At 49.0% G+C, this 19,636-nt stretch overlaps 10 protein-coding genes across 10 annotated transcripts; 4 read left to right on the forward strand and 6 right to left on the reverse strand.

Moving 5' to 3' along the window:
- Positions 1-494: 494 nt before the first annotated feature.
- On the forward strand, positions 495-1,874 carry L228DRAFT_264939 (NAD(P)-binding protein; the record flags this gene model as incomplete). The annotated part of the gene is made up of 5 exons (XM_018334642.1): positions 495-525; positions 606-631; positions 691-872; positions 939-1,761; positions 1,815-1,874. 5 exons carry the CDS (start codon positions 495-497, stop codon positions 1,872-1,874), a joined length of 1,122 nt encoding a protein of 373 aa, XP_018192113.1.
- Positions 1,827-4,012, reverse strand: L228DRAFT_243033 (pseudouridine synthase). The gene is made up of 2 exons (XM_018331581.1): positions 3,470-4,012; positions 1,827-3,393 (listed from the first exon to the last, which is right to left on the reverse strand). Exons 1-2 carry the CDS (start codon positions 3,722-3,724, stop codon positions 2,149-2,151), a joined length of 1,500 nt encoding a protein of 499 aa, XP_018192114.1. The 5' UTR covers positions 3,725-4,012; the 3' UTR covers positions 1,827-2,148.
- Positions 4,013-4,207: 195 nt separating this feature from the next.
- Positions 4,208-5,250, forward strand: L228DRAFT_243034 (thioesterase family protein). Its single transcript, XM_018331582.1, has 3 exons — positions 4,208-4,399; positions 4,498-4,548; positions 4,717-5,250. The coding sequence occupies exons 1-3, from the start codon at positions 4,329-4,331 to the stop codon at positions 5,063-5,065; spliced, it is 471 nt and encodes a 156-aa protein (XP_018192115.1). The 5' UTR covers positions 4,208-4,328; the 3' UTR covers positions 5,066-5,250.
- A 230-nt stretch (positions 5,251-5,480) lies between these two features.
- L228DRAFT_14980 (hypothetical protein) lies at positions 5,481-6,526 on the reverse strand. Its single transcript, XM_018329271.1, has one exon. It carries the CDS (start codon positions 6,120-6,122, stop codon positions 5,613-5,615), a length of 510 nt encoding a protein of 169 aa, XP_018192116.1. The 5' UTR covers positions 6,123-6,526; the 3' UTR covers positions 5,481-5,612.
- An 855-nt stretch (positions 6,527-7,381) lies between these two features.
- Positions 7,382-8,700, reverse strand: L228DRAFT_243037 (ribosomal protein L32e). The gene is made up of 5 exons (XM_018331583.1): positions 8,650-8,700; positions 8,529-8,568; positions 8,270-8,394; positions 7,983-8,104; positions 7,382-7,926 (listed from the first exon to the last, which is right to left on the reverse strand). The coding sequence occupies exons 2-5, from the start codon at positions 8,566-8,568 to the stop codon at positions 7,818-7,820; spliced, it is 396 nt and encodes a 131-aa protein (XP_018192117.1). The 5' UTR covers positions 8,650-8,700; the 3' UTR covers positions 7,382-7,817.
- A 281-nt stretch (positions 8,701-8,981) lies between these two features.
- L228DRAFT_243038 (hypothetical protein) lies at positions 8,982-10,816 on the reverse strand. The gene is made up of 6 exons (XM_018331584.1): positions 10,693-10,816; positions 10,609-10,635; positions 10,501-10,559; positions 9,981-10,440; positions 9,742-9,922; positions 8,982-9,686 (listed from the first exon to the last, which is right to left on the reverse strand). Coding segments are annotated over exons 1-6 (1,296 nt in total). The 5' UTR covers positions 10,694-10,816; the 3' UTR covers positions 8,982-9,118.
- A 132-nt stretch (positions 10,817-10,948) lies between these two features.
- On the forward strand, positions 10,949-13,215 carry L228DRAFT_257977 (glutamyl-tRNA synthetase). Its single transcript, XM_018334039.1, has 7 exons — positions 10,949-11,278; positions 11,327-11,399; positions 11,447-11,484; positions 11,536-11,952; positions 12,006-12,263; positions 12,323-12,489; positions 12,552-13,215. The coding sequence occupies exons 1-7, from the start codon at positions 11,009-11,011 to the stop codon at positions 13,102-13,104; spliced, it is 1,776 nt and encodes a 591-aa protein (XP_018192119.1). The 5' UTR covers positions 10,949-11,008; the 3' UTR covers positions 13,105-13,215.
- L228DRAFT_254897 (Mov34-domain-containing protein) lies at positions 13,090-14,541 on the reverse strand. Its single transcript, XM_018333858.1, has 2 exons — positions 14,356-14,541; positions 13,090-14,286 (listed from the first exon to the last, which is right to left on the reverse strand). Exons 1-2 carry the CDS (start codon positions 14,378-14,380, stop codon positions 13,292-13,294), a joined length of 1,020 nt encoding a protein of 339 aa, XP_018192120.1. The 5' UTR covers positions 14,381-14,541; the 3' UTR covers positions 13,090-13,291.
- A 500-nt stretch (positions 14,542-15,041) lies between these two features.
- On the forward strand, positions 15,042-17,962 carry L228DRAFT_279745 (hypothetical protein; the record flags this gene model as incomplete). Its single annotated transcript, XM_018335716.1, has 5 exons — positions 15,042-15,152; positions 15,204-15,256; positions 15,318-15,523; positions 15,588-16,229; positions 16,285-17,962. The coding sequence occupies 5 exons, from the start codon at positions 15,042-15,044 to the stop codon at positions 17,616-17,618; spliced, it is 2,346 nt and encodes a 781-aa protein (XP_018192121.1). The 3' UTR covers positions 17,619-17,962.
- An 843-nt stretch (positions 17,963-18,805) lies between these two features.
- On the reverse strand, positions 18,806-19,430 carry L228DRAFT_15037 (hypothetical protein). The gene has a single exon (XM_018329278.1). It carries the CDS (start codon positions 19,327-19,329, stop codon positions 18,973-18,975), a length of 357 nt encoding a protein of 118 aa, XP_018192122.1. The 5' UTR covers positions 19,330-19,430; the 3' UTR covers positions 18,806-18,972.
- Positions 19,431-19,636: the final 206 nt, after the last annotated feature.

Genomic DNA, 19,636 nt, shown 5'->3' on the forward strand with positions numbered 1-19,636 from the left:
TTAAGCAACTTGAGAATTCAGACCAAAGTGTTGAAGATCGAGCGGACCCACACTTTATCTTCACCATTCCCGACGTTCCAAGGAACGAGTCAAAAGACGATCGCAACCTAATTAAGCCCCCTCACTAAACTTTAGAAGGAAAATCTGCCGTTGACAGATGTTTTAGTTTCGCCCTCTTTCTGGGCCCCGCAATCCTTCCCCAGTTTCAAAATTGCGCGTTCAATTTCCGATTACCGCGCATTACGCAACAGGTACGCATTGGATGGGAAATTGCCCTGAATTCGATCGCGATCTATGCCATTGTGTCTCAAACAAAAATTCTCTGCCAGCGATTCTCTCAAAGCTTCCAACTCAATTGCTCAATTGGTTCTATTTCAATCTGCGCGTCACTTGCACCAGAACGACCACCCTCTCCTCCCTTCTTTCCTGTCTCTTCCTTCAATTGAAACTCCCCACTTTCCATCTACAATAGATTCAGATACTCTGAGCTCAATATGGCTGTGAACGTTGCATTGATAGGGAGCGGTACGTGGTACACAGCCTAATTGACTATCTATCTTGAGAAAGGAAAAAGAGTCTATAATCTAAACATGTCCATACCATAGGCATCTTCGCTCGCGAGCAGCACCTCGTACGTTTTTATCAAGATATCCCATATGCTATGGCCGAACATACGTTAACGCCCTTCAGCCCGCAATCACGGCCTCTTCAAACATCACCCTCAAAGCAATTTACTCGCGCACACTTGCCTCGGCGCAGAACGTCGCATCGGGCGCCGAGACGCCCGTGGATCTCTACTCTGAAGATGGTGACCCCAGCAGAAACTACGTGAACCTGCTCTCCCGCGCGGACATTCACGCAGTTATTATCGCGTAAGTTTATACACTACAGAGGAAGAAAAGGAGAGAAGACGCAGCCCTGCTAAAACATTGTAACAGCCTCCCGATTACCCACCAACCGGAATATATCCGCTTGGCTCTTCTCAACGGAAAGCACGTCCTGTCCGAGAAGCCGGTCGCCAAAGACGTCGCATCAGCAAGAGAACTGATCAAATGGTATCATTCCGCCATGGACACGTTCAAGGTGACGTGGAGCGTCGCGGAGAATTACCGCTACATTGAAAGTTTTCTGTACGCTGCACAGGCAGTCAAGGAACTGGGTCGGGTGCTAGGGTTCCGCGTCAAGGTCCACAACTTTGTCAAGCCGGGGACCAAATATTTCGGTATTCCCTCTCTTCTCTTCCTTCTCTTGATGTATTCCTTTACTAAGTACTTTTGCGACCCGCCATATGCTAACAATTACATGATTGAAGAAACCGCGTGGCGCAAGACTCCCGAATACCAAGGCGGTTTCCTTCTCGACGGCGGTGTACATTTCGTGGCAGGCACACGATTGTTGCTCTCCGAGGAAAATGCGATTATGCGTGTATCCGCATTTTCGGCACAGCTTCAGCCTCACCTGCCTCCAGTAGACACGTTGGATGCGGTGCTGCGCACAAAGACTGGCGTCACAGGAACATGGTCTGTCTCGTTTGGCACCAGCTTGACGGGGAACCAGTATACTGTCGCCTGCGATAATGGCACTGTGACTGCCGGGCGCGGGTACGTGGTCGTCACGCGGGATGGGAAGGAAGAGCGCAAGGAGTTCCCCAATGAGGGCTCAGGGGTCAAGCAGGAGGTCCATGCGTGGGCGACGGGTATCCTCGAGGGCAAGCAGGACCCGCGACAGACACCGCACGAGGCATTGCGCGATTTGGAGATTGTAAGTGAAATGATGATATCGTCCCAAGAGTCTTATGCTAATACTCTATACAGCTTGAGAAGATGCTCCGCAGCGGAGAGTCGGCCGGTACTCCCCAGGATATCATACTGTAATTTTGCCGCGCAAAAGCAATGCGATACCCCCCTGCCATGCTATGCCATGCGACGAGGATATGATGCGTATATACCCATCCAAATGATGAAAAAGCAAGATATTTCTACAGAAAAAAGAAAATGCCGCCTTTATATCGCCATTTATGCAAGCGGGAAAAAAAAACTGCGCGGCGCCATTTTTATACAAACACCCCCCATATACCAGTATATAGATACCATATAACCCGCAAAAGAAATATATATAGTTCGATGCCGACGATTGATCGCACTTTTCTCATGACGCCTGCGCAGCGACTTCCGGCTCTACTTGCTGCACTTGCTCGGGTACTGTCTCTGGCGCAGCAGCAGCAGCAGCAGCAGCTTTACTCTTCTCTTCCTCCTCGTGCTCCCTCTTCTTTTTCTCTTCAAGCGATTTACCTTCCAGCCCCAACTTTTCCAGATCCGCCGCAAGGGGATCAGTCTCGGGCGTGGTTTCAGTCGGGCCAATCATGCCCGCGGGAGGCAACGCCCACTTGGGCAAAGGGGTCTCATACTCCCATCGTCCGTCCTGGCACGCGTAGCGCTTGGCATGGAGATAGATGCCGAGCTCATGGACACCGGGGTCGCTATAGAGCGGGGTATCACAAACCTCGCACAGCTCACCCGTCATTTTCTCTGCGCGCGTCTTCTCGTACTGATCGACCATTTCGTCATGATATGCCACTGCATCCGCGACTTCGTCTTTGCCCATGCGCGACAGTCGCGCAATGATATCTTCGTCCTTTTCGCCGTCTGCGTCGCCCTGCGCCAGATTCGACCCAAAGACCTTGCGATTGCAATAGATTGGGTCGTTCGTGATCGGGTGTCCGAGGAACTGCAAATGCACGCGCAACTGATGCGTGCGGCCGGTCAGCGGGAGACACCGCACGATCGAGTAGCCCGTCGAGTTGTCCCATGTCTTTTCCGACCCGTTGCCATCTGCGATAATCCCGTCCGGGTTCAGGGACGGGTAATATGCTAGTCGCCGGAACACGGTCCTGGCTTCTTTCCCACTGGCGCGCACCCGGTTGAGTCCGAGCTTCGGGCTGATTTGCAAAATGGGCTGTTCGCAGACGACGTCCCCGTCGGGGAACTTGCCCTTTACGCGCGCAATGTATTCTTTCTTCACCGTCCGGTCTTTGATCTGCATGCTCATGTCCTCTGCTGCTTTGGGGTGTTTGCCGACGAACATGACGCCCGATGTCAGCCGGTCGAGCCGGTTGCATGGTAGTGGGTTCCATTGGTAGCCCCGGTCCGCGCGCATGATTTCGACAATGGTGTTGTAGTTATATCGTCCTGCTGGGTGTACGGGGATGCCGCTCGGCTTGTTGATCACGATCATGTCGTTGTCTTCGTGAATGATGCCGATAGGCTCAGAGGTGACAGGGGGCTCGTGTCGGTGAAGAGTGTGAGAAATGACGTCGCCGTTCTTAACAAGTGTGTGGATTGAAGGGATCGGTTTTCCGTTGATTGTGACGAGACCTCGTTCAATAGCCGATTTCTGGAAGAAAGGTCATTTGCATTAGAAAAGATGTCCGTAATGAGAATGTGGTACTGGAATTGGTCCAACAACGTACATAATACTCCTTCGGCCTGTCCCGGAACTCGCTCGCAAAGACGTCTAGAATCTCTCGTCCCCGCCATCGTTCCTTGCAGTAGGTGTTATATGTAAAATGGTAGGGAGTCACACGGCGGAGCCCTCCTTCGAGATAATACGGTCTGGGCCAAGGGTCACATGGAGTCGTCACCACGGGAGGCGGCTCCTGGAAGGGCGCCGGCTGCTGCTGGGGCTCGGCGTTGCCAATAGTGTTGTCGACGACGGTCACGGCCATTTGGGAGGCAGGAATGCGGTTGCGGCGTATCAGGTACGCTAACAAACGCGGTGAGGGAGCCACTTGGGTCGATCTGTTCAGGCCGCGAGGGACGAGCCGCGTGCGGTCAAAAGATTAGGTGTTGAGTATAGAATATTGCAAATTTCGAAATCGTAAAAGATGTGCCAAAAAGATGCGTCTATATGCGGCGGGGCGCTTCAACGGCGAGAAGGACTGTCTGGGCACAGGAATGCGGAGAAAACAATCAAGGATTGATAAAGGAGCGTGGAATTGAATGCTCAACTGACTGGCTGAAATTTGTATCAAGTTCGAGTACTGGGTCGAGGCAAATGTTAGTATTGAGACGGAAAATTATTGAAACAGTAGCGGACTACTCGGCGAAAGGTGCACCCGTCTCCGACTGCTGGGGGCCGGCCCCGGCGGGCAGGCGGGGCGGTCCGACAGTCATGAGAGACATGAATGATTTTCCCTGCCCGCTGTAATATGGTCTTACAATAAGAATAAAATTCTCCGAGCCTTCTTTGATATTTCTCTATAGAAATTGTACAATCTCTTCAAATAATATTAAATTCACAAAGTCGGCGTTCTTTGTACACATTGCATCATGGCTCTTGCTGAGCTCAAACTCCGCCAAAGGAGCGACTATGGCTTTTTCTTGGACTGCTGCACGCGATGGTATGTAAATCGTAATATCTAGAGGCAATATTAGTCTTGATTTTAGATCATTGCTTTCTTGCTGTATCTTTTTAATCTTTTTAAGCTGACTGAAACAGGAATGACAATGACATGTACGGCCACGTGAACAATAGCATATATTATTTTCTGTATGTTTTTTATATCGCCATTTATTTTAATTTGCTTCAAGCAATCTCCCTTCACATTCAGAAATTAAATTGTCTCCACATCCATCCTAATTCTAAACAATATTTGCGGCAATCGTCTCAAATTTTTTTGTTTAGGAACCACCATTGCCCCAAGACTAACAATATCAGCTTCGACTCTATCGTAAACACCTATTTGATCCAGCACTGTGGACTACAGCCGCTCACGTCAGCGCAAATTGGTCTGGTCGTGCACTCTCACTGCAATTATTTTTCTCCTGTGAGTTTTCCGGCAACGCTGAAGCTTGGCCTACGGACCAATCGACTTGGAACGTCGAGCGTAGAGTACGAGATTGGTGTGTTTGAGCGCGGGTGTCCGGAAGTCAAAGCGGTTGGGGGATTCGTGCATGTATTTGTTGCCAGAGAGGCAGGGCGGCCAGTCAAGCAGGGTATGCCGTTGGAGATGAGAGAAGGGCTGGAAAAGTTGTTGCAAAGGGGCAGCATTTCTTCGAAGTTATAAAATTGATAGGCATTTGGCATTGGGAAGAGGGGTTCGCGCGATGGACATTAAAATGGCAACTTTGGGCGCTGTAGCATGCATATTACGTGGCAGAGTAATCTGGGATATAGCAGGAGTTCACAGACAAACTAGTTGACGATTTGCTATTGCTTGAAATTTAAAAATAACAACTTGCTGTTTCCCATAAAAATCTCGAGAATAAAGCAGCAGTATGTTGAAAATGAAAAAAGACATGGTATCAGAATTGAGATCATGTAAAGGACTCTTGAACTTTTTATTGTCATTGTATCATTAAGAAAGATGTTGGTCGAAGCCTATGTGTTCTAATAAATCCCCATCTCGAAACGCCTCGCTATGCAAGTAAAAGAAAATGTATGCCTCCATGATTATATGCAGTAGACAAAGGAGTTTCCACAAATACTGGCACAGTCTTGAAATTGACCAGCATTGTCCGGATGAATGTCGAGACAGCCTCATGAATAGCGAAAGGATTATGATTGGTGTGCGTCATTCTCCACCAAAGGGTAGCAGGAGCTGAACGAAACGATCAGGCGCGCATCTCAGCTGCATCTGATTTTGACCGAGTACTGCTGCTACTGCGGCTTGAAACGGTGCCATTGCTGGAAGAAATGCTGCGAAACCTTCCAGTCTCCTTGTCCACGTGCCAGCTCGGCCACGGACCAGGCACGAATTTGCCGTGTTCGTCCCAGCAAGAGAGCCAAGTACATCCATCGTCGGTGCGGAAAAACCTTCTGCGTTTAGGCTTTCCTCGCTCATCGGGGACGGTCGCCCAGGTTGTGCGCGCATTGAGATCGGTTAATAGCATCCAGCGGCGATTAATGGCGCAATACACGACTTGCTCTCGTCGAGTGGGCTCGCCCGAGTCCTGAGCGACCAAGTACCATCCTCGACCAGGGATGTATTCGTAGTGGCCAGGAACAGGATTATTCCAATGCTCCTTGCGACCGGATGATCGCTTGGTCTTTCGCTTGCTGTTGGTGAACCAGCGATGTGGCGTGAAGAGATTGATGGTGAGCAGGTAAAGATTCGGCGTCATTTTGAGATAGAATTTCCTGCTGGCTAGCCTGGAATTCAACGGTCCTTGTTTGATGTGTTTCGAGAGGACACAGTGGGAAAAGCTAATATCGTGAAAGCAATGTTTTGAAGGAATAAAAGCAAGTGTGGCCAGAGCCGTAATGGCGTATGCGCGTGTCAAAGAATCCAAGAAGTCATGATTGCGAGTTCCGTAGAGGGAATCCGATGATCATGGATATGTGATTGAGTTGAGAGAAGTGAAGAAGAAGGAATCGAAGGAGTGGAATGTTTAAATGGGCATGGTTGATATTCGAATGTGGAAATTGGCTTGTGATCCACCGAAAAGGAATTTTCGGTCACGACGTGTGGCTTCTGCCCTGCCGTGAAACTGACCGACATTTTACCTGTTAAGGTTCGTTAACTTTTTTTTCTTCCGCTTAGACCAACCTAGATGGGCTGGATCGAGAGATCACCCAACTGGCTCGTTTCGAACTAAAACCCTTGAGGTCTTTGACACAGCCGCTCTAGCTCAAGCTTTACCCCATACCGTTGGCTACTCCCGGGACGGTCAAGAAAAAAAGACGTCAATGGTAGCCCTGCAAAACTTGTTCGCCCCTTGCCCTGTCAAGCAGGAAAATGCCCTGCCAAGCGAATTGTCCGCACTGCCCCGGGTCCCCCAGACCGCCCTCGCATGGGCAAGATAGGAAGTGCAGTAATCATATCAAAGAGAATGATCGGTTGGACCAGTGAGGTTTCACGGTCGCTCAACGTGCTTGGTGATCGCGGTAAATCCATAGACTGTTTCATTGCATTCGTGCTTTATCTCCCGCGTTAAGCTTTCGGTGAGGAGAAAAATGCCATATCACATTTCTTGCCAAGAGTGGCTAAGTTGAGTGCCGATACCAAAACAACCCTTGGCGGCGGCAGTGTACGAGTAGCAATTGCCATTGCTATCGCTGCTTTTGCTGAGCTTAAATGGAGGAAAATCGGTAACCTGAGCGAATACATAGTCAAGTCAGCATCACGAGCTGACCTCGTAACCAAGCAGCCTCGGCAACTGTTTATCGATAATCTTGGCTTTTGAAACCTCCCCATAGTGAAGAGAAGAGGCCAGAGGCTTTTTTGGCAGCCCGCCCTTGACGCGTTGCGCCCAAAAAACCAACTGATTACATATGAGCTGTACAAGTGAAGGGCCTTCACAGAACGCCAGGACGCCCAGTTAGCCCATAGTCACGTCTACCTTGAAGTCATGAGCCAAAAGTCTTTCCCGGACAGCCCAGGAGCGGTAGACAGCAGCGCCAAGAAAATCTTCTCCATAAGTATTTGTCGCAGATGTAGTCATGAAGATTGCAATAACGAAGGTCGCGATAAGAGGTCGGATGTGAAATATGATATGCGTCGAGAATTGAAATTCCAAATGACAGTGAGAGGTCAAATTTAGCTTTTGAGAATGCCGACAGGTGGTCACACAACACTGAGTACCCCACTTGCAAGGTGCGTTGCCCAATGTTTTCATCACAATTCCAACACCAATGATTTCAGCCCACAGAGTTTCGGAACACCGTCATGGTCGTCACAAGCTAATGAATTTCGTTTTTGGTAGGGGCTAATATTTGGTAGAGGCTGTCGTACATATGCATCACCCTGATACCATGCAAAGTCCAGCTCATACGCCCCAGTCCTAGAAAAACCCTCAAAACCGCAAAACAACAGCCATTTAAGCCTCGGTAGTAACCTTCGCCTTGGCGTTCGTGACCTTGACGCCGAGCTGCTTGGCGCGGGCAATGATCTCAACCCGCTTTCTCGAGGAGACAGCGTGGGCGATCCTAACGCGAAATTAGCAAAATGTGTGGTGTGCGTGTCGGTAAATCGTATAACGTACTCAGCGGCGTAGGTGCGGTTGTGCATCAGGAGAATGTCAACATCCCGGGTGTTGTTGACGAGGAAGGCCTTGTGGCCGGAGGGCATGAGGTGACGGGTCTTCTTGTTGGAGCCGTAGCCGATCTGAAAGCAATCATCCATCAGCTGTTGTTCCCTTGGTGACAATTTTCCCAGCTAGATTCTCTTCTTCGCCTGCGCATCCTTCGAATCTCTCCCTAACAGTCCAGCCACCAAACCCGTCTTATCGTAGCTGTGAAAATTGTCGGAGTTCCTTTCGAATACACGTACCTTGGGCATCACGGGGCGGCCCTTGAACCGTCTGCGGACGGCATTGTCGATACCCTTAGGCTTCCGCCAGCTCGGATCCACACACTTGAAGCGGTCGCTCTGGTGGCGGTTGAACCGCTTGGGGTCTGAAATATGCGTTTTGTCAGTTCCATGAAGAAGGGAATTATGTCGTTTTAGTAACGTAAAATGGATATTTCAATCGCGATTGCGGACGGGGGATTCGAAAATCGTGCTCGGTATTGGAAGAGGGGCGACGTACGCTTCTTAACGATCGCAACGTGCTTCTTAGCGGCAACCATCTGGAAAAATAAACTGTCAATCGAAATATTCTCTCCCTCGACGATGAACCTTTGGATTTCGGAACTGATGGTGAAGCGTACCTTGTCGGCGTTGTCGTCGGTGTGGTCGGCGTCGTCTCAGGGCGGTCGATAATCCAACACTCAGTAAATTTCGTGATCTCCATTCTCGGTGGTGAGGCTAAGCGAGGCTTAGGGTAGCAAACCCTTTTCTTGGCATCATATATAAGCTCCCGAGCCGCATAAATCATAGGCGACCCTACGAAAGCGTCATCGCGATCTCGAACTGCGTAGATATTGTGGCAGCTGATCGAAAAAATCTAGTGTGTCTCATTAATCCACCAGATTTAATTCTAAGCAAAGAGAAATTGATATTTTCTCGATTACTACGTGGAATTGCGATCGTTAAATGCTTCAAGCCGATTGAGTAGGGTTTCATGTTTGTAATATCTACCAAGCCGTTTATGTCCCGTGCAGCCCCTCTAAATTTACATATGAATGGATGTACCGCTTTCCCAAAATGCGCCATGCTCAGTGAAGTAGAAAAAGATTATTACTGGGTTGCACACTGCGCCCCATCGGGCATGTCATCATCATCCTCGTCAGCCCATTCAGGACCAGCTCGAGAATCGTCAGAGCCCGCGCCAAAATCTTTCAGGTCCGCCTTTTCATCGTATTCAACCTCGTCTACTACATCGGCGGCTATCGGCTTCCCAGGTTTGGGTAGAATATCCTGCAGCTTTTTCAGCGTAGCGTCATCCCTCAGCCAACCGTCTTCCGGGAAGATGACATCGACAACGAGGTACAGGTCGCCACGCATGTCGCTTTTCTTGTAAGGCATGCCCTCCCCTTGAACCTTCAAGACCTGTCCCGGCTTCATGATACGGCCTCTAGGCTGGGGCACATGAATTTGAATTCCACGACCGTCAAGATGCTTGACAACAACCCGGTTGAAGCCCGTCAACGCTTCTGACAATGTAATCTTAAGATCAGCCTGCAGATCAGCGCCTACTCGCTCGAAGACATCATGAGGAGTTTCCCGCAGAGTGAAAACAATGTCACCCGGTTCCTGATCGGGAACTTGGTCGGCTTCACCTTCCAAGACTATGCGGTCTCCGTCCCTGCGCCATGAACATTAGTGAAGTTGTCCACCGAAGGTAACTTGAAAGTACTCACTTGGAACCGCGGGGGATGTAAAGCTCCAGAACCTTCCTCTCTTCTGTCACACGATCACCCTTGCACTTCCGGCACCTGTCTTTTTCTTTGAAGACTTTGCCGTTACCCTTACAGGCATTGCAGGTCGTCGTCTCTTGCGTGACGAGTCCAGGTCCCACGGAACGAAGTCCAGCTTTATAGCCTATGTTATCACAAATTAGTAAAAGCCAGCAATCAAATGAGAATGAGCATCTACATACCCTGTCCATTGCAAGTTGCGCACTGTCTTGGCTTTGCCTTCTCCTTGCCACCAGAGCCCTTGCAGTGACTGCAGATGACATTCTTTGTGCTGGCGAACCTCACAGTTTTTCCTTTGTACAACTCTTCAAGCGTGATCTCGTAATCCTGCTCTTCGCTTCTTCCTTTCCGTGGTCTTCGAGGCCCAGCGCCACCGAACCCGGGCATTCCTCCCATACCACCCATACCACCCATACCGCCGCCCATGCCAAACATCTGAGCCAGGATGTCATCCAGATCTACACCACCATTCATGCCGGGGCCGCCACCGGGCGTAAAGGCGGACATGCCGTGTGTGTCGTAGAGGTGGCGCTTTTCTTCATCGTAGAGAATCTCGTATGCTTCAGTCACGGCTTTGAACGTCGCTTCTGATTCCTCCCGCTCGTGCTCAGCTACTTTGTCCGGATGACTTGATAGAGCAGCCTTCATACTCTATTAGCATCTGCTTTCTCCGAGGCCCAGAACAAGAGCTTCTTCGCTCACCTTGTGGTATGCCTTCTTAATTTGCGATCTAGTAGCATCCCTCTCAACACCAAGGAGCTCTGAGAAATGTCAGTAGACCATAAAAAATCGCGAAGAAACCAGTCGTACCGTAAAGATCTACTTCCTCGGCGGCCACTGTTGAGTTTTACTGCGTCAGTACATGTTCCAGAACCAGGCACAGCGCGGACATACTTCTTTTTGATAAAGTGGTGAATCCGTAGCTAGAGAAATACCATATACCAAAATTAAAATAGAGAATGCAAAACTTGCAGGCCTCAGAAGTCTAATATAGACAAATCTATTGCTTCACTGTTTCTTCGGCGACGGAAACTTTTGGCGAAACGCCGCAATTCTATTCTGCCGACGCACGGACCAAGTTCGCCGGTGTACGGAAATGCCGTCAAACCGCCAGCACGCGGAAAAAGGGTCTCCCGTAACACACTTTTGACATACTCACCGTGTGATTCGCAGCGGCTGTCATGGCCAGCTTGTCGCGCACAATTCTAAAATGTTGTTGAGCTCTAGGCCTTTCCAGCGGGGCTCCGCATGGATCTGCAAGTCTTGCATAGCTCGATTTGCGACTTCCGCAACAAGGAAGCATTCAAACTCTCCGAATTCGCAAATTTCCAGGCTTCCCAGCAAGCCTGCGCGTACTCGTTTTGCACCATCTCCCACCGGGTACCTTCATCTTGGATCTCTACGGACGGCATTGTTTAATTATCTCCTGGCAAAGCGTACCGGCGGCCAATTTTTACTGCGAATTGAGGATACTGACCAGGTCAGAGATATTTTCCCCAATTGGCGGCGGCCCAACTGACGAAACAAGAAAAGGACAATCCCTGGTGCAGAGCAGAGGCTGTGTGAGGATTTGAAATGGGCTGGGCTTCAATGGGACGAAGGTATGCGTACAATGGCTCCCGGAATGTTCGTCCCTAACACAGTCTAGGGCCGGAGGTCGGTGGCCCATATGGTCCCTATAGACAGGTATTCATTCCCGAAGGTCGACATCATTGATCCTGTTACTAATTTCTGCAGTCTGAGCGAACCCCGTTATATCAAGAGCATGCGCAGAAGTTGATTAAATCCGGGCACGCTTACCGGTGCTTCTGTCCCTCTGAACGCCTACATGCCCTCGCCCGGCAGAGGAATAAGCTCGGTTTACCAACAGACTACGATCGAACATGTGCCAGTATACCGGCCGGAGAATCAGAGGATCGTGCAGCAAAGGGAGAGTCGCACGTTATTCGATTAAAAGTACCAGACAAATACCCGGACATGGTGGATCTCGTATATGGCAAGGTTCGAAATACAAAGGCAGTCGCACCGTTCAAGCATGGCGAGTTGTCTTTTGAGGATCCCGTGCTCTTGAAATCTGATGGCCTTCCAACATACCATTTGGCAAACGTTGTGGATGACCACCACATGAAGATTACGCACGTCATTCGAGCGGCTGTAAGTCCTTCGATGTCGCCAGAGATATGATCTTAATCTCACTATCGTTCTAGGAGTGGATATCGTCGACTCCGAAGCACCTCTACATGTATCATGCGTTTGACTGGGCTCCACCTGAGTTTGCGCACGTCGGGCTACTCCAGGACGAGAACGGACACAAGCTCAGCAAGCGCAACTTTGATCTAGATATTTCTGCGTTCCGCGATACATGGGGCATCTTCCCAGAAGCTCTTGCTAACTACGCCGCCCTACTCGGCTGGTCCCACAATCAGAAGACCGATTTCCTTCCCATGGATCAGCTGATCAAAAATGTACGCCCTCATCAATCCTCCTAAAGGCATATTATGATACTAATCCCGCGATTCCTTAGTTTGATCTCAAATTCACCAAGGGAAACACCATTGTAACATTTGGCAAACTGTGGTACCTGCAAAAGGAATACGCGCGACTCTATGCCAACAAGAACACTCCCGAGTTCGAGGCTACCGTGGATAAGATTACCAACGTCGTGCGGAACCATGCCGGGATTAGCGAAACGTGAGTCCTTTCAATTCCACTCTGTTAATGTAGTTCTTTATTGCTCAAATCCTACCCGATAGTGAGGAACTTCTCAATGGTCGAGATCTGCGTGAATACGTGGCGGCAATTTTCCGCGCCGACGCCAAAAATTACACGAGTCCCGAAGACTTTCTCGACCGCAACGACCGGTTTTTCCATCCAGTCATCAATGTACGATACGAACCACTAGAGTCATTCAGCAAGGATCCCCTACCGCCGCCTCCCCCTACAAACCTGGCCAGTGCTGCCGATAAAATTTGCCAACTGGGCCCAGAGAGCTGGAATGTTCCAGATCTCAAGGCTAAAATGAGCGCAATTGTCGAAGAGGGCTCGAGGATCAGTGCAGAAGACGTCTCCGGTGAAATGACCAAAGAGGTGCAGGCTCTTCGCCGCAGGCAGAAGGCTTGGAACAGGGCTTTCTATCATTACATGCGATGGGCACTTTTGGAGGGCAAGCAAGGACCAGACGCAGCATCCGTCATGGTCATTCTCGGACGCGACATTACCCTGGAGAGATTAAGCAAAGCGTCCAATTTGGTGCGGGCTAGCCAACGCTCAAATAACGAGGCAGTCGCAGCTGGAACACAAGCATGAAATGAAGGTGCTTGAATAATAGACTGATTGTACATTAGAAGGAGATCTAGCTCGCTAGTAAAAGTATCTCCGATTCATGTAGATAGAAATATAGAAAAGGAACGCCATCCTAAAACTCCTTTTCCGATGCGATGAAATGCGATTGCAAGCTTGTTTTATGCTCTCCATGGAACGCTCCCTTTAGTTTTCAAATGTTCGTGCCTTGGGAAGGGGTTTGTACAGATGCGCCAACACCGTTGAAAAGCTTAGCCTTGATGAGGTTGGCCATTAGACCCGAATTTTCTTCCCCAGTTATCTTGTTGCTATCCTTCACTACCTTGTCTAGCTGAGTATCCTTGCTAGATCTTCCGCCGATTCCACCCCTGGAGGAAGCCTGGACACTGGTTTCCGCTCGGCGAATCTTCTCACCCAAATCAAGAATCTGTTTGTTTGTGTAATCCCGATTGGTAAAGAGCGGGCTTTGACTCAGAGTCGACACCCAGTACTTATTCCATAGTTGTTCCAGCAGCTGCGTATCCAGAGTGCTCTTGAAGTGAGAAATTTCCAGAGAATAATACCGATTGGACCAAGCTCCAAAGTCTTCGATTTTTGCCAGCGGAATGGTTTGGTACTCATCACTTCCGGGCTCTCGCGGGGGTTTGTAGTCTTCGGGAAAGGTTCTGAAGGCGCCAATCTCGACTTTACCTGCGGAAATGGTGCGGTCTGGATCAATGACTACCGCCAAGAAGGGATCTTGGAATGTCTGCTGCGTCATCTGTGTATTGACATCGATTCCACTCAGCCAGCATCCGTATCCGGGATGACTGTGGTACCATCCGACAGCGTTTTCCATCTGCCCCGCATCTCGACATGACTGGAGGTAGGAGACCATGTATTCATTTGCTTGATCTTGGGCGTTGACTCGCGTCTCAGTTCCCTCGACTGGTAGTCTGAAAGCGTCGGTCACGATAAATGTGTCACCGGCAATCTTCCCTTGCATGAGGCCCATGACTTCAATGGAACCACCAGAACGCGCATGCATCACCATCTTGAGCAGCGCTACAGCAGAGATTCGAACATTCTTGAAGTGATTAGGGTCTTTTCGCCACGGCTTTGCTTGTTGGATTTCTCTTTGTTCCTTGTCGTCGTAGCTATAAAGGGCATCTCGTTGGGGATCGACGAGCTGGACGTCGTTGGCTAGCTCTTTTTATCGATAAGCTTGGTCAGTAAAGGATATTTGAGAGCTCAGCAAAGTGGCCTTGAGAGACTCACCCCAAGACTTCTGTGCAACCTCCATGTTTGGAGAAGCCTTTTCTTCTACAACTATGGTATTGGAAGATGCGATTTCAATTTGGAAACTCAGGTGAGGTGATTGCTGATAGCTAGTTGTGATATAAGGTAGAGGATGAAGTAGTGACGCGAGATGCAAGTGATTACCCGGTGATGAGATCGATCACTTTTATTGGATCTGAAGGCGGTGAGCCCGATTTGGCCAATCCGGGGGTAATAGTGTATCAGGAAGCGAGAGTGAGGCTCAACTGTCGTCGGGACAACCATCCCAGTCCAGGTTCGAATAGCGTCAACATGTCCGCCAAAGTTCTTGTTGAGACGCTTCATTCGCGCTATCAGCAATCGTTCCTTTGTTTTACTTCTCAGACCATCTCTGCTTTGCTTTTGTGAAGCATTTTTTCAACTTCACTTTCAGGTCTCAGTTCTTTTTCTCACTTGTGGATCGTGATTCATCCCCATAACACTCGCTTCGACTCTTGTCGAATTTCCGGGGATCTTCATCTTTTCTTAGGGCGTCTGCAACCATCCTAGCACGTCGATCATCATCGTCAATTACTCCGCATTCCTCGCTAGGCTAGACACATACTCTCATCCCATCTGCGCTTTCTTTTGTCTCAAGCCTGAGTGTAAGACTGCAAAGCGCGACGCGCCTCGTGGGTGCGATAGCCATGGACACCAGCTACCTGACGACGCAGGTCGCCGCCATCACCAAGAACCTCCATGGGTTGTTTGATGATATTGGGTTGTCATCGAATGAGCGCCGCTCAAGAGAGACAGAGGTGAGTGTCTGCAATTATCAATAAACCAAACATGCAGCTGACATCATCCAGCTCTTCAATGCGCTTTCAGAAGCTCTGCACAATCAAGTCCGTTTGGTAAATGCGTAAGTAACATATTTCAATAAGTGCATCATAGAATATATGCTCATGAGAGTTGCAATAAAGTGAAAGAGATGAGATGACCGAGGAAGCAAACCGCATAATCGGGGATATCCGCCAGATGAAGCTTTCGATGGGAGAAAAGAGCAAAAGCAGTAACGACGATGATGATTTACGAGTCACATACCCTCTAGTACAATGCTTGAAAACCCTTAAGGAGAAATACAACGGCATCTGCAGGCTCCACCGCGAAAGATCGGAGCAGGTCTTAAGTAAGTGATTCTAAAGCATCCCAAATTTATCTTCTGCAACCAGAACTGATAAACCTTTCTCTAGAACTTGTTACCGCTATCGAATCATATTCCTCGCATCTTGAATCTTCTTTTGTCAAAATCAATCTACCAACCATTGCGGCCGATCACTCTATACCGCTCAGCACCGATGTTTCTGCAAGTTATATCGAAGCTTTGGATGAGGAGTTCTCACGAATCTACCACGAGTACGTGCGCCGCTTGGATGCCGTCCAAGGGATTGCAGAGGACATTGTCAATCTCTGGGCAGAGCTTGGAACACCTCAAGCGCAGACAGATTCTACCATTGTCAAGTACTACCGCGAAACCCCCGAACAATTGGGCTTGCTCGAGGACGATGTTACGAAGTTGAAGGCGAAACGAGATAAACTGATTGATGAGAAGCACGTAAGAGAGCAGCGGATTGAGGATCTCAAGGCTAACGTTGAAAGCCTCTGGGATCGCCTGGGAGTGGAAGAGGTAGACCGCAAGCAGTTCCTTGCCACTCGTAGAGGCTGCGGTTTGCGGGTCATCAATGACTTTGAAGATGAGCTGGCGCGTCTGAACGAATTGAAGAGACAAAATCTGCATCTTTTTGTGGAGGATGCTCGGTACAGGCTTCAGGAGCTCTGGGACAGCCTCTACTTTTCCGAAGATGAAATGATTGAGTTTACCCCGGCTTTTACAGGTGAGAACAAGACCGCGAAAATTAAATGGGCTGTCCGCTGACTCTTGTTTTCCAGACGTATACAGCGATGCTCTACTTTCTGCTCACGAGACTGAGATTGAGCGACTGGAAGCTCTGCGCGAGCAACGAATGCCGCTGCTACAACTGATTGAGAGACACAAATCCTTAATCAAAGACCGTGACGACCTCGCCTCGTCCAGTCAGGATGCGTCTCGTTTGATGGCTCGTGGGGTCAAAGGTGAACGAAGGGATCCGACACGACTGCTTCGAGAGGAAAAGATGAGAAAAAGAGTAGCAAAAGAGCTGCCAAAGATTGAGACGGAGCTAACGAAAGTTCTCGAATCCTGGGAGGGAGACTATGGGCGTCCGTTCCTCGTCCTCGGCGAGAGATACTTGGATCAACTTGCAGTCTCTGCTGCAGCTCTCCCTCCTCGTTCAAAGACGCCTTCGACCCTTGGGAGATCGTCTTCACGAGCTGCAGCTCCTACCGCATCAGCCCTTCATCGTAGCACAATTGGCAGCATTCGAGGCCCAACGCCTTCACGGTCTGGAGCCAAGACTCCGACCGGTACGATTGGCCGCAATCCTCTCTCTTCCTCCATCTCGAGCTCCATTTCAACCATTGGCCGATCTCCCACCAAGCTCCCTGCACGTGCCCCTCTATCCAACATTCATGGCAACAATTCTCCTGAGCGTCCACGGCGGCCCGCGTCTGCGCAAGATCTTGGCCTAGTTTCTAAAACGATTCACGCACCTCGTGCCCCGCCGCCGAGAATGCGAGACCTCTTTGTTCCCCCGCCTGCCGCACCAACTCCTCTCAGTCGCTACGACCCCGCCAGTTCACGGAGCCAGAGTGTCGCGTCCTCCCACGACGAAGTAAGACAAGTGACTCCCGAAGATCCTTACGACGACAATAGTGGACGCAATTCCCGCATGCGCATTGCTGCAATGCGTCAGTCCGATAGATCCGCAATGCCTCCTCCGCCGAGCCATTATCAGGATTCTTACCGACCATCCTCCCATTACGAGCACAGTTCGTCTTCTTCTCAACGCTCCGGGTCATATGACGACCGCCAATCCAACGGAAGCAGACAAATCTCGAATACGTCGACCGTATCCACTGTAGTATCCGGCTCAGAAAATTGGGAAACATACGACGATGCTTCTGAACCGGAAGAAGACGCAAGCACATCCTACTTTGCAAAGATGCGAGCAGCTGCAGCAGTTAATAAACGAGTCACTCCCGAAGGAGGCTATTCGCCGCCGCCTCGCCCCGTGTCTGCCATTCCGGGCAAAAAGATGAGGAATATTGCGCAGGTAATGCATTCGGGTAATGGCGTACGGGCCTCTGGCAGCGAAGCTGGATGGACAGATGAAGACGTATTTTGATTCTAAAGACCTGGCGTTTGGAAACATCCAGGACGCGGTCATCTTCCGGCCTTGTGCAGCACGAGCATACGGTCGCCATTCATTCTACAACCAATTTCCCTTTGAATACCCCTTGGCTAGGCAATGTTACCTGGCTTTTTTCTCTTCTCAATTTTTTTTGAAGTCAATGTCACAATCTCCCGCGCGAGAAAATTTCGGCTTTTGTATTCACCTTTTCTTATTCTCCGAATATCCTCTTTTCCAGCTTTTTGTTTCTTTGGTCTTATGGCGTGTTTTCTTTTTGTTTTAACGACGAATACGGATTTCTTTATGCTCTTTTCACTTTTGAAGTCTTCTTCCCCCCTGTTTTTTTTATTATTGTTTTAATTGTATTGCTTTTTTTTGAAGTCTGCTTTTGTCGGATTTCATTATTTTACCTGACTTTTCACAAACGGCTCTGTTGTAGCTTGAAATTCTTCTATCATTTTACGCTTTATCGGTGGAAGTAATTCAATTACCTTCTTCGGGAAATAGGGCGGCTTTATTGCGTTAGGGAACCCTTTTATCATGTTTGTTCATTGCCTGTTATAGCCTTGATTTGTTTTTTTTTTTTTTTTTTTTTTTTTTTTTTTTATTATAAAACTCGAAATTTCAGTTGAGGTCTATGCTTTACCTTGTTACTGAATTCGTTAAAACTATTCTTGTATTTGATCATTAGGCAGTTCTTGATATCGCTATGAGATCTGATTAGTTATGACGTATGACGTGTATAGGGCAGGTCTATGTCCGCTCGATCTCCTTGGCGGTTTTTGAGCAGTGATACCGTGGAACCCCCCTTTTTTTTTCCTTTTTCCTTTTTATCGTTGTTTTTCTTTCTATCTTATCATTATCTTTCATCCCATCGTGTCATTATCTTCTTATCCCGCTTGTCAGGTTTGCAGTACAGAGTACGAAGTACAGGGGTATCAAATCCAGCAACGAAATCAGTTGTCATGAAAAGGTTGAAGTATTTGGTTCATTCTCCTACGTCAATGAACTAGTGACGTATTGATTGATTGACGTATCTGACGTACTTCGTAACAAGATTGCCAAGGCCCTTGGGATGCACTTATCTAGACCGATAACGGCCCTGCGATGGTTAGTACAAGCCCATCACGATTTAAAGTTTTTTGTTTATCCTCTTTTTTTTAGTCATTCGTATAAGTAATCTACCAGCGTACTGTGATACTGGGGCTGGACGTCTTTTGTGCAGTTTGTATGTAATAGTAATGTGTCTCGGGATCTAGTCGCCAGGACTCCATATCGGGAGCAAGGAGGTATCGTCATTGTTGTTCGGTAATCGACGATGCGTTGTTGCATACAGTACAAAGTATGTTTAGATGCAAATTGCATCGTCGATGAATGAACGACGCACGTGGTGCTGCGGGTGGGGACCAACGAGGGTTTGATCGAGGATCCTGGGATCAAAAATATCGACCCGTCCCGCGTAAGGCGCGCGCGCAGACGGCCGACGGCGGCGACGGCGTTGACGGCAGAGTTGCAGCCAAACGGGCCCTGCGAGGCTGCGGCTATAGAAAAACAAAGCGTGGTATGATGTAAGTAGGTAGGCAGGCCGTTTGGCAAAGTTAAAAGTATAGTACTGATATGATGTCGATGGCAACGGCAACGGCAACGGCAAAGCAGGGGTGTCGCGGTTGCAGATTAGTAGTGCTGATTTGTCAGAGCATATCATCGTAGGAGGAGGAAGAAGAGGAAGAGGGAAAGAAAGAGGAAATGATGATGATGATGCTCTGAGAGACGCTCAGAGAGACGGGAGGTTTGCAGTTTACTGGAATAAAATGGTCGTAGAACAAGACCGCCAATCTCAGCTAGGACCTTTACCATGCTCGCGTTTGTTTACAGTCCTACAGTACTACACTGTAGGTATATACCGTACTAGATCCTCAAATGGATCGCTCTCGCCACATTTGACGCCACACATTTGAATTGGGATTCAAAATACCTCAATATGAAAGATACTGTTAATGACTACATGATTT

This window comes from Xylona heveae (genome assembly GCF_001619985.1).
Source record: "Xylona heveae TC161 unplaced genomic scaffold L228scaffold_1, whole genome shotgun sequence".
In the NCBI taxonomy this organism is placed as follows: Eukaryota; Fungi; Ascomycota; class Xylonomycetes; order Xylonales; family Xylonaceae; genus Xylona; species Xylona heveae.

Bases quoted from the DNA above. Each gene is read 5' to 3' on its own strand.
- L228DRAFT_15037 (XM_018329278.1), bottom strand. From the start codon at position 19,329: ATGATATGCTCTGACAAATCAGCACTACTAATCTGCAACCGCGACACC.
- L228DRAFT_257977 (XM_018334039.1), top strand. From the start codon at position 11,009: ATGTTGTTGAGCTCTAGGCCTTTCCAGCGGGGCTCCGCATGGATCTGC. The intron at 11,485-11,535 runs GTATTCATTCCC...TAATTTCTGCAG, and splicing joins CATATGGTCCCTATAGACAG to TCTGAGCGAACCCCGTTATA. The intron at 12,490-12,551 runs GTGAGTCCTTTC...CCTACCCGATAG, and splicing joins CATGCCGGGATTAGCGAAAC to TGAGGAACTTCTCAATGGTC.
- L228DRAFT_243038 (XM_018331584.1), bottom strand. The intron at 9,923-9,980 runs GTATGTAGATGC...GTGATAACATAG, and splicing joins CGCAACTTGCAATGGACAGG to GCTATAAAGCTGGACTTCGT. The intron at 9,687-9,741 runs GTGAGTACTTTC...TTCATGGCGCAG, and splicing joins TACATCCCCCGCGGTTCCAA to GGACGGAGACCGCATAGTCT.
- L228DRAFT_14980 (XM_018329271.1), bottom strand. From the start codon at position 6,122: ATGACGCCGAATCTTTACCTGCTCACCATCAATCTCTTCACGCCACAT.
- L228DRAFT_243033 (XM_018331581.1), bottom strand. From the start codon at position 3,724: ATGGCCGTGACCGTCGTCGACAACACTATTGGCAACGCCGAGCCCCAG. The intron at 3,394-3,469 runs GTACGTTGTTGG...CCTTTCTTCCAG, and splicing joins ACAGGCCGAAGGAGTATTAT to AAATCGGCTATTGAACGAGG.
- L228DRAFT_243034 (XM_018331582.1), top strand. From the start codon at position 4,329: ATGGCTCTTGCTGAGCTCAAACTCCGCCAAAGGAGCGACTATGGCTTT. The intron at 4,400-4,497 runs GTATGTAAATCG...TGACTGAAACAG, and splicing joins TTGGACTGCTGCACGCGATG to GAATGACAATGACATGTACG. The intron at 4,549-4,716 runs GTATGTTTTTTA...TAACAATATCAG, and splicing joins AATAGCATATATTATTTTCT to CTTCGACTCTATCGTAAACA.
- L228DRAFT_254897 (XM_018333858.1), bottom strand. From the start codon at position 14,380: ATGGAGGTTGCACAGAAGTCTTGGG. The intron at 14,287-14,355 runs GTGAGTCTCTCA...ATCGATAAAAAG, and splicing joins GGTTGCACAGAAGTCTTGGG to AGCTAGCCAACGACGTCCAG.
- L228DRAFT_243037 (XM_018331583.1), bottom strand. From the start codon at position 8,568: ATGGTTGCCGCTAAGAAGCACGTTGCGATCGTTAAGAAGC. The intron at 8,395-8,528 runs GTACGTCGCCCC...CGCATATTTCAG, and splicing joins CGTTGCGATCGTTAAGAAGC to ACCCCAAGCGGTTCAACCGC. The intron at 8,105-8,269 runs GTACGTGTATTC...GATTGCTTTCAG, and splicing joins GCCGCCCCGTGATGCCCAAG to ATCGGCTACGGCTCCAACAA.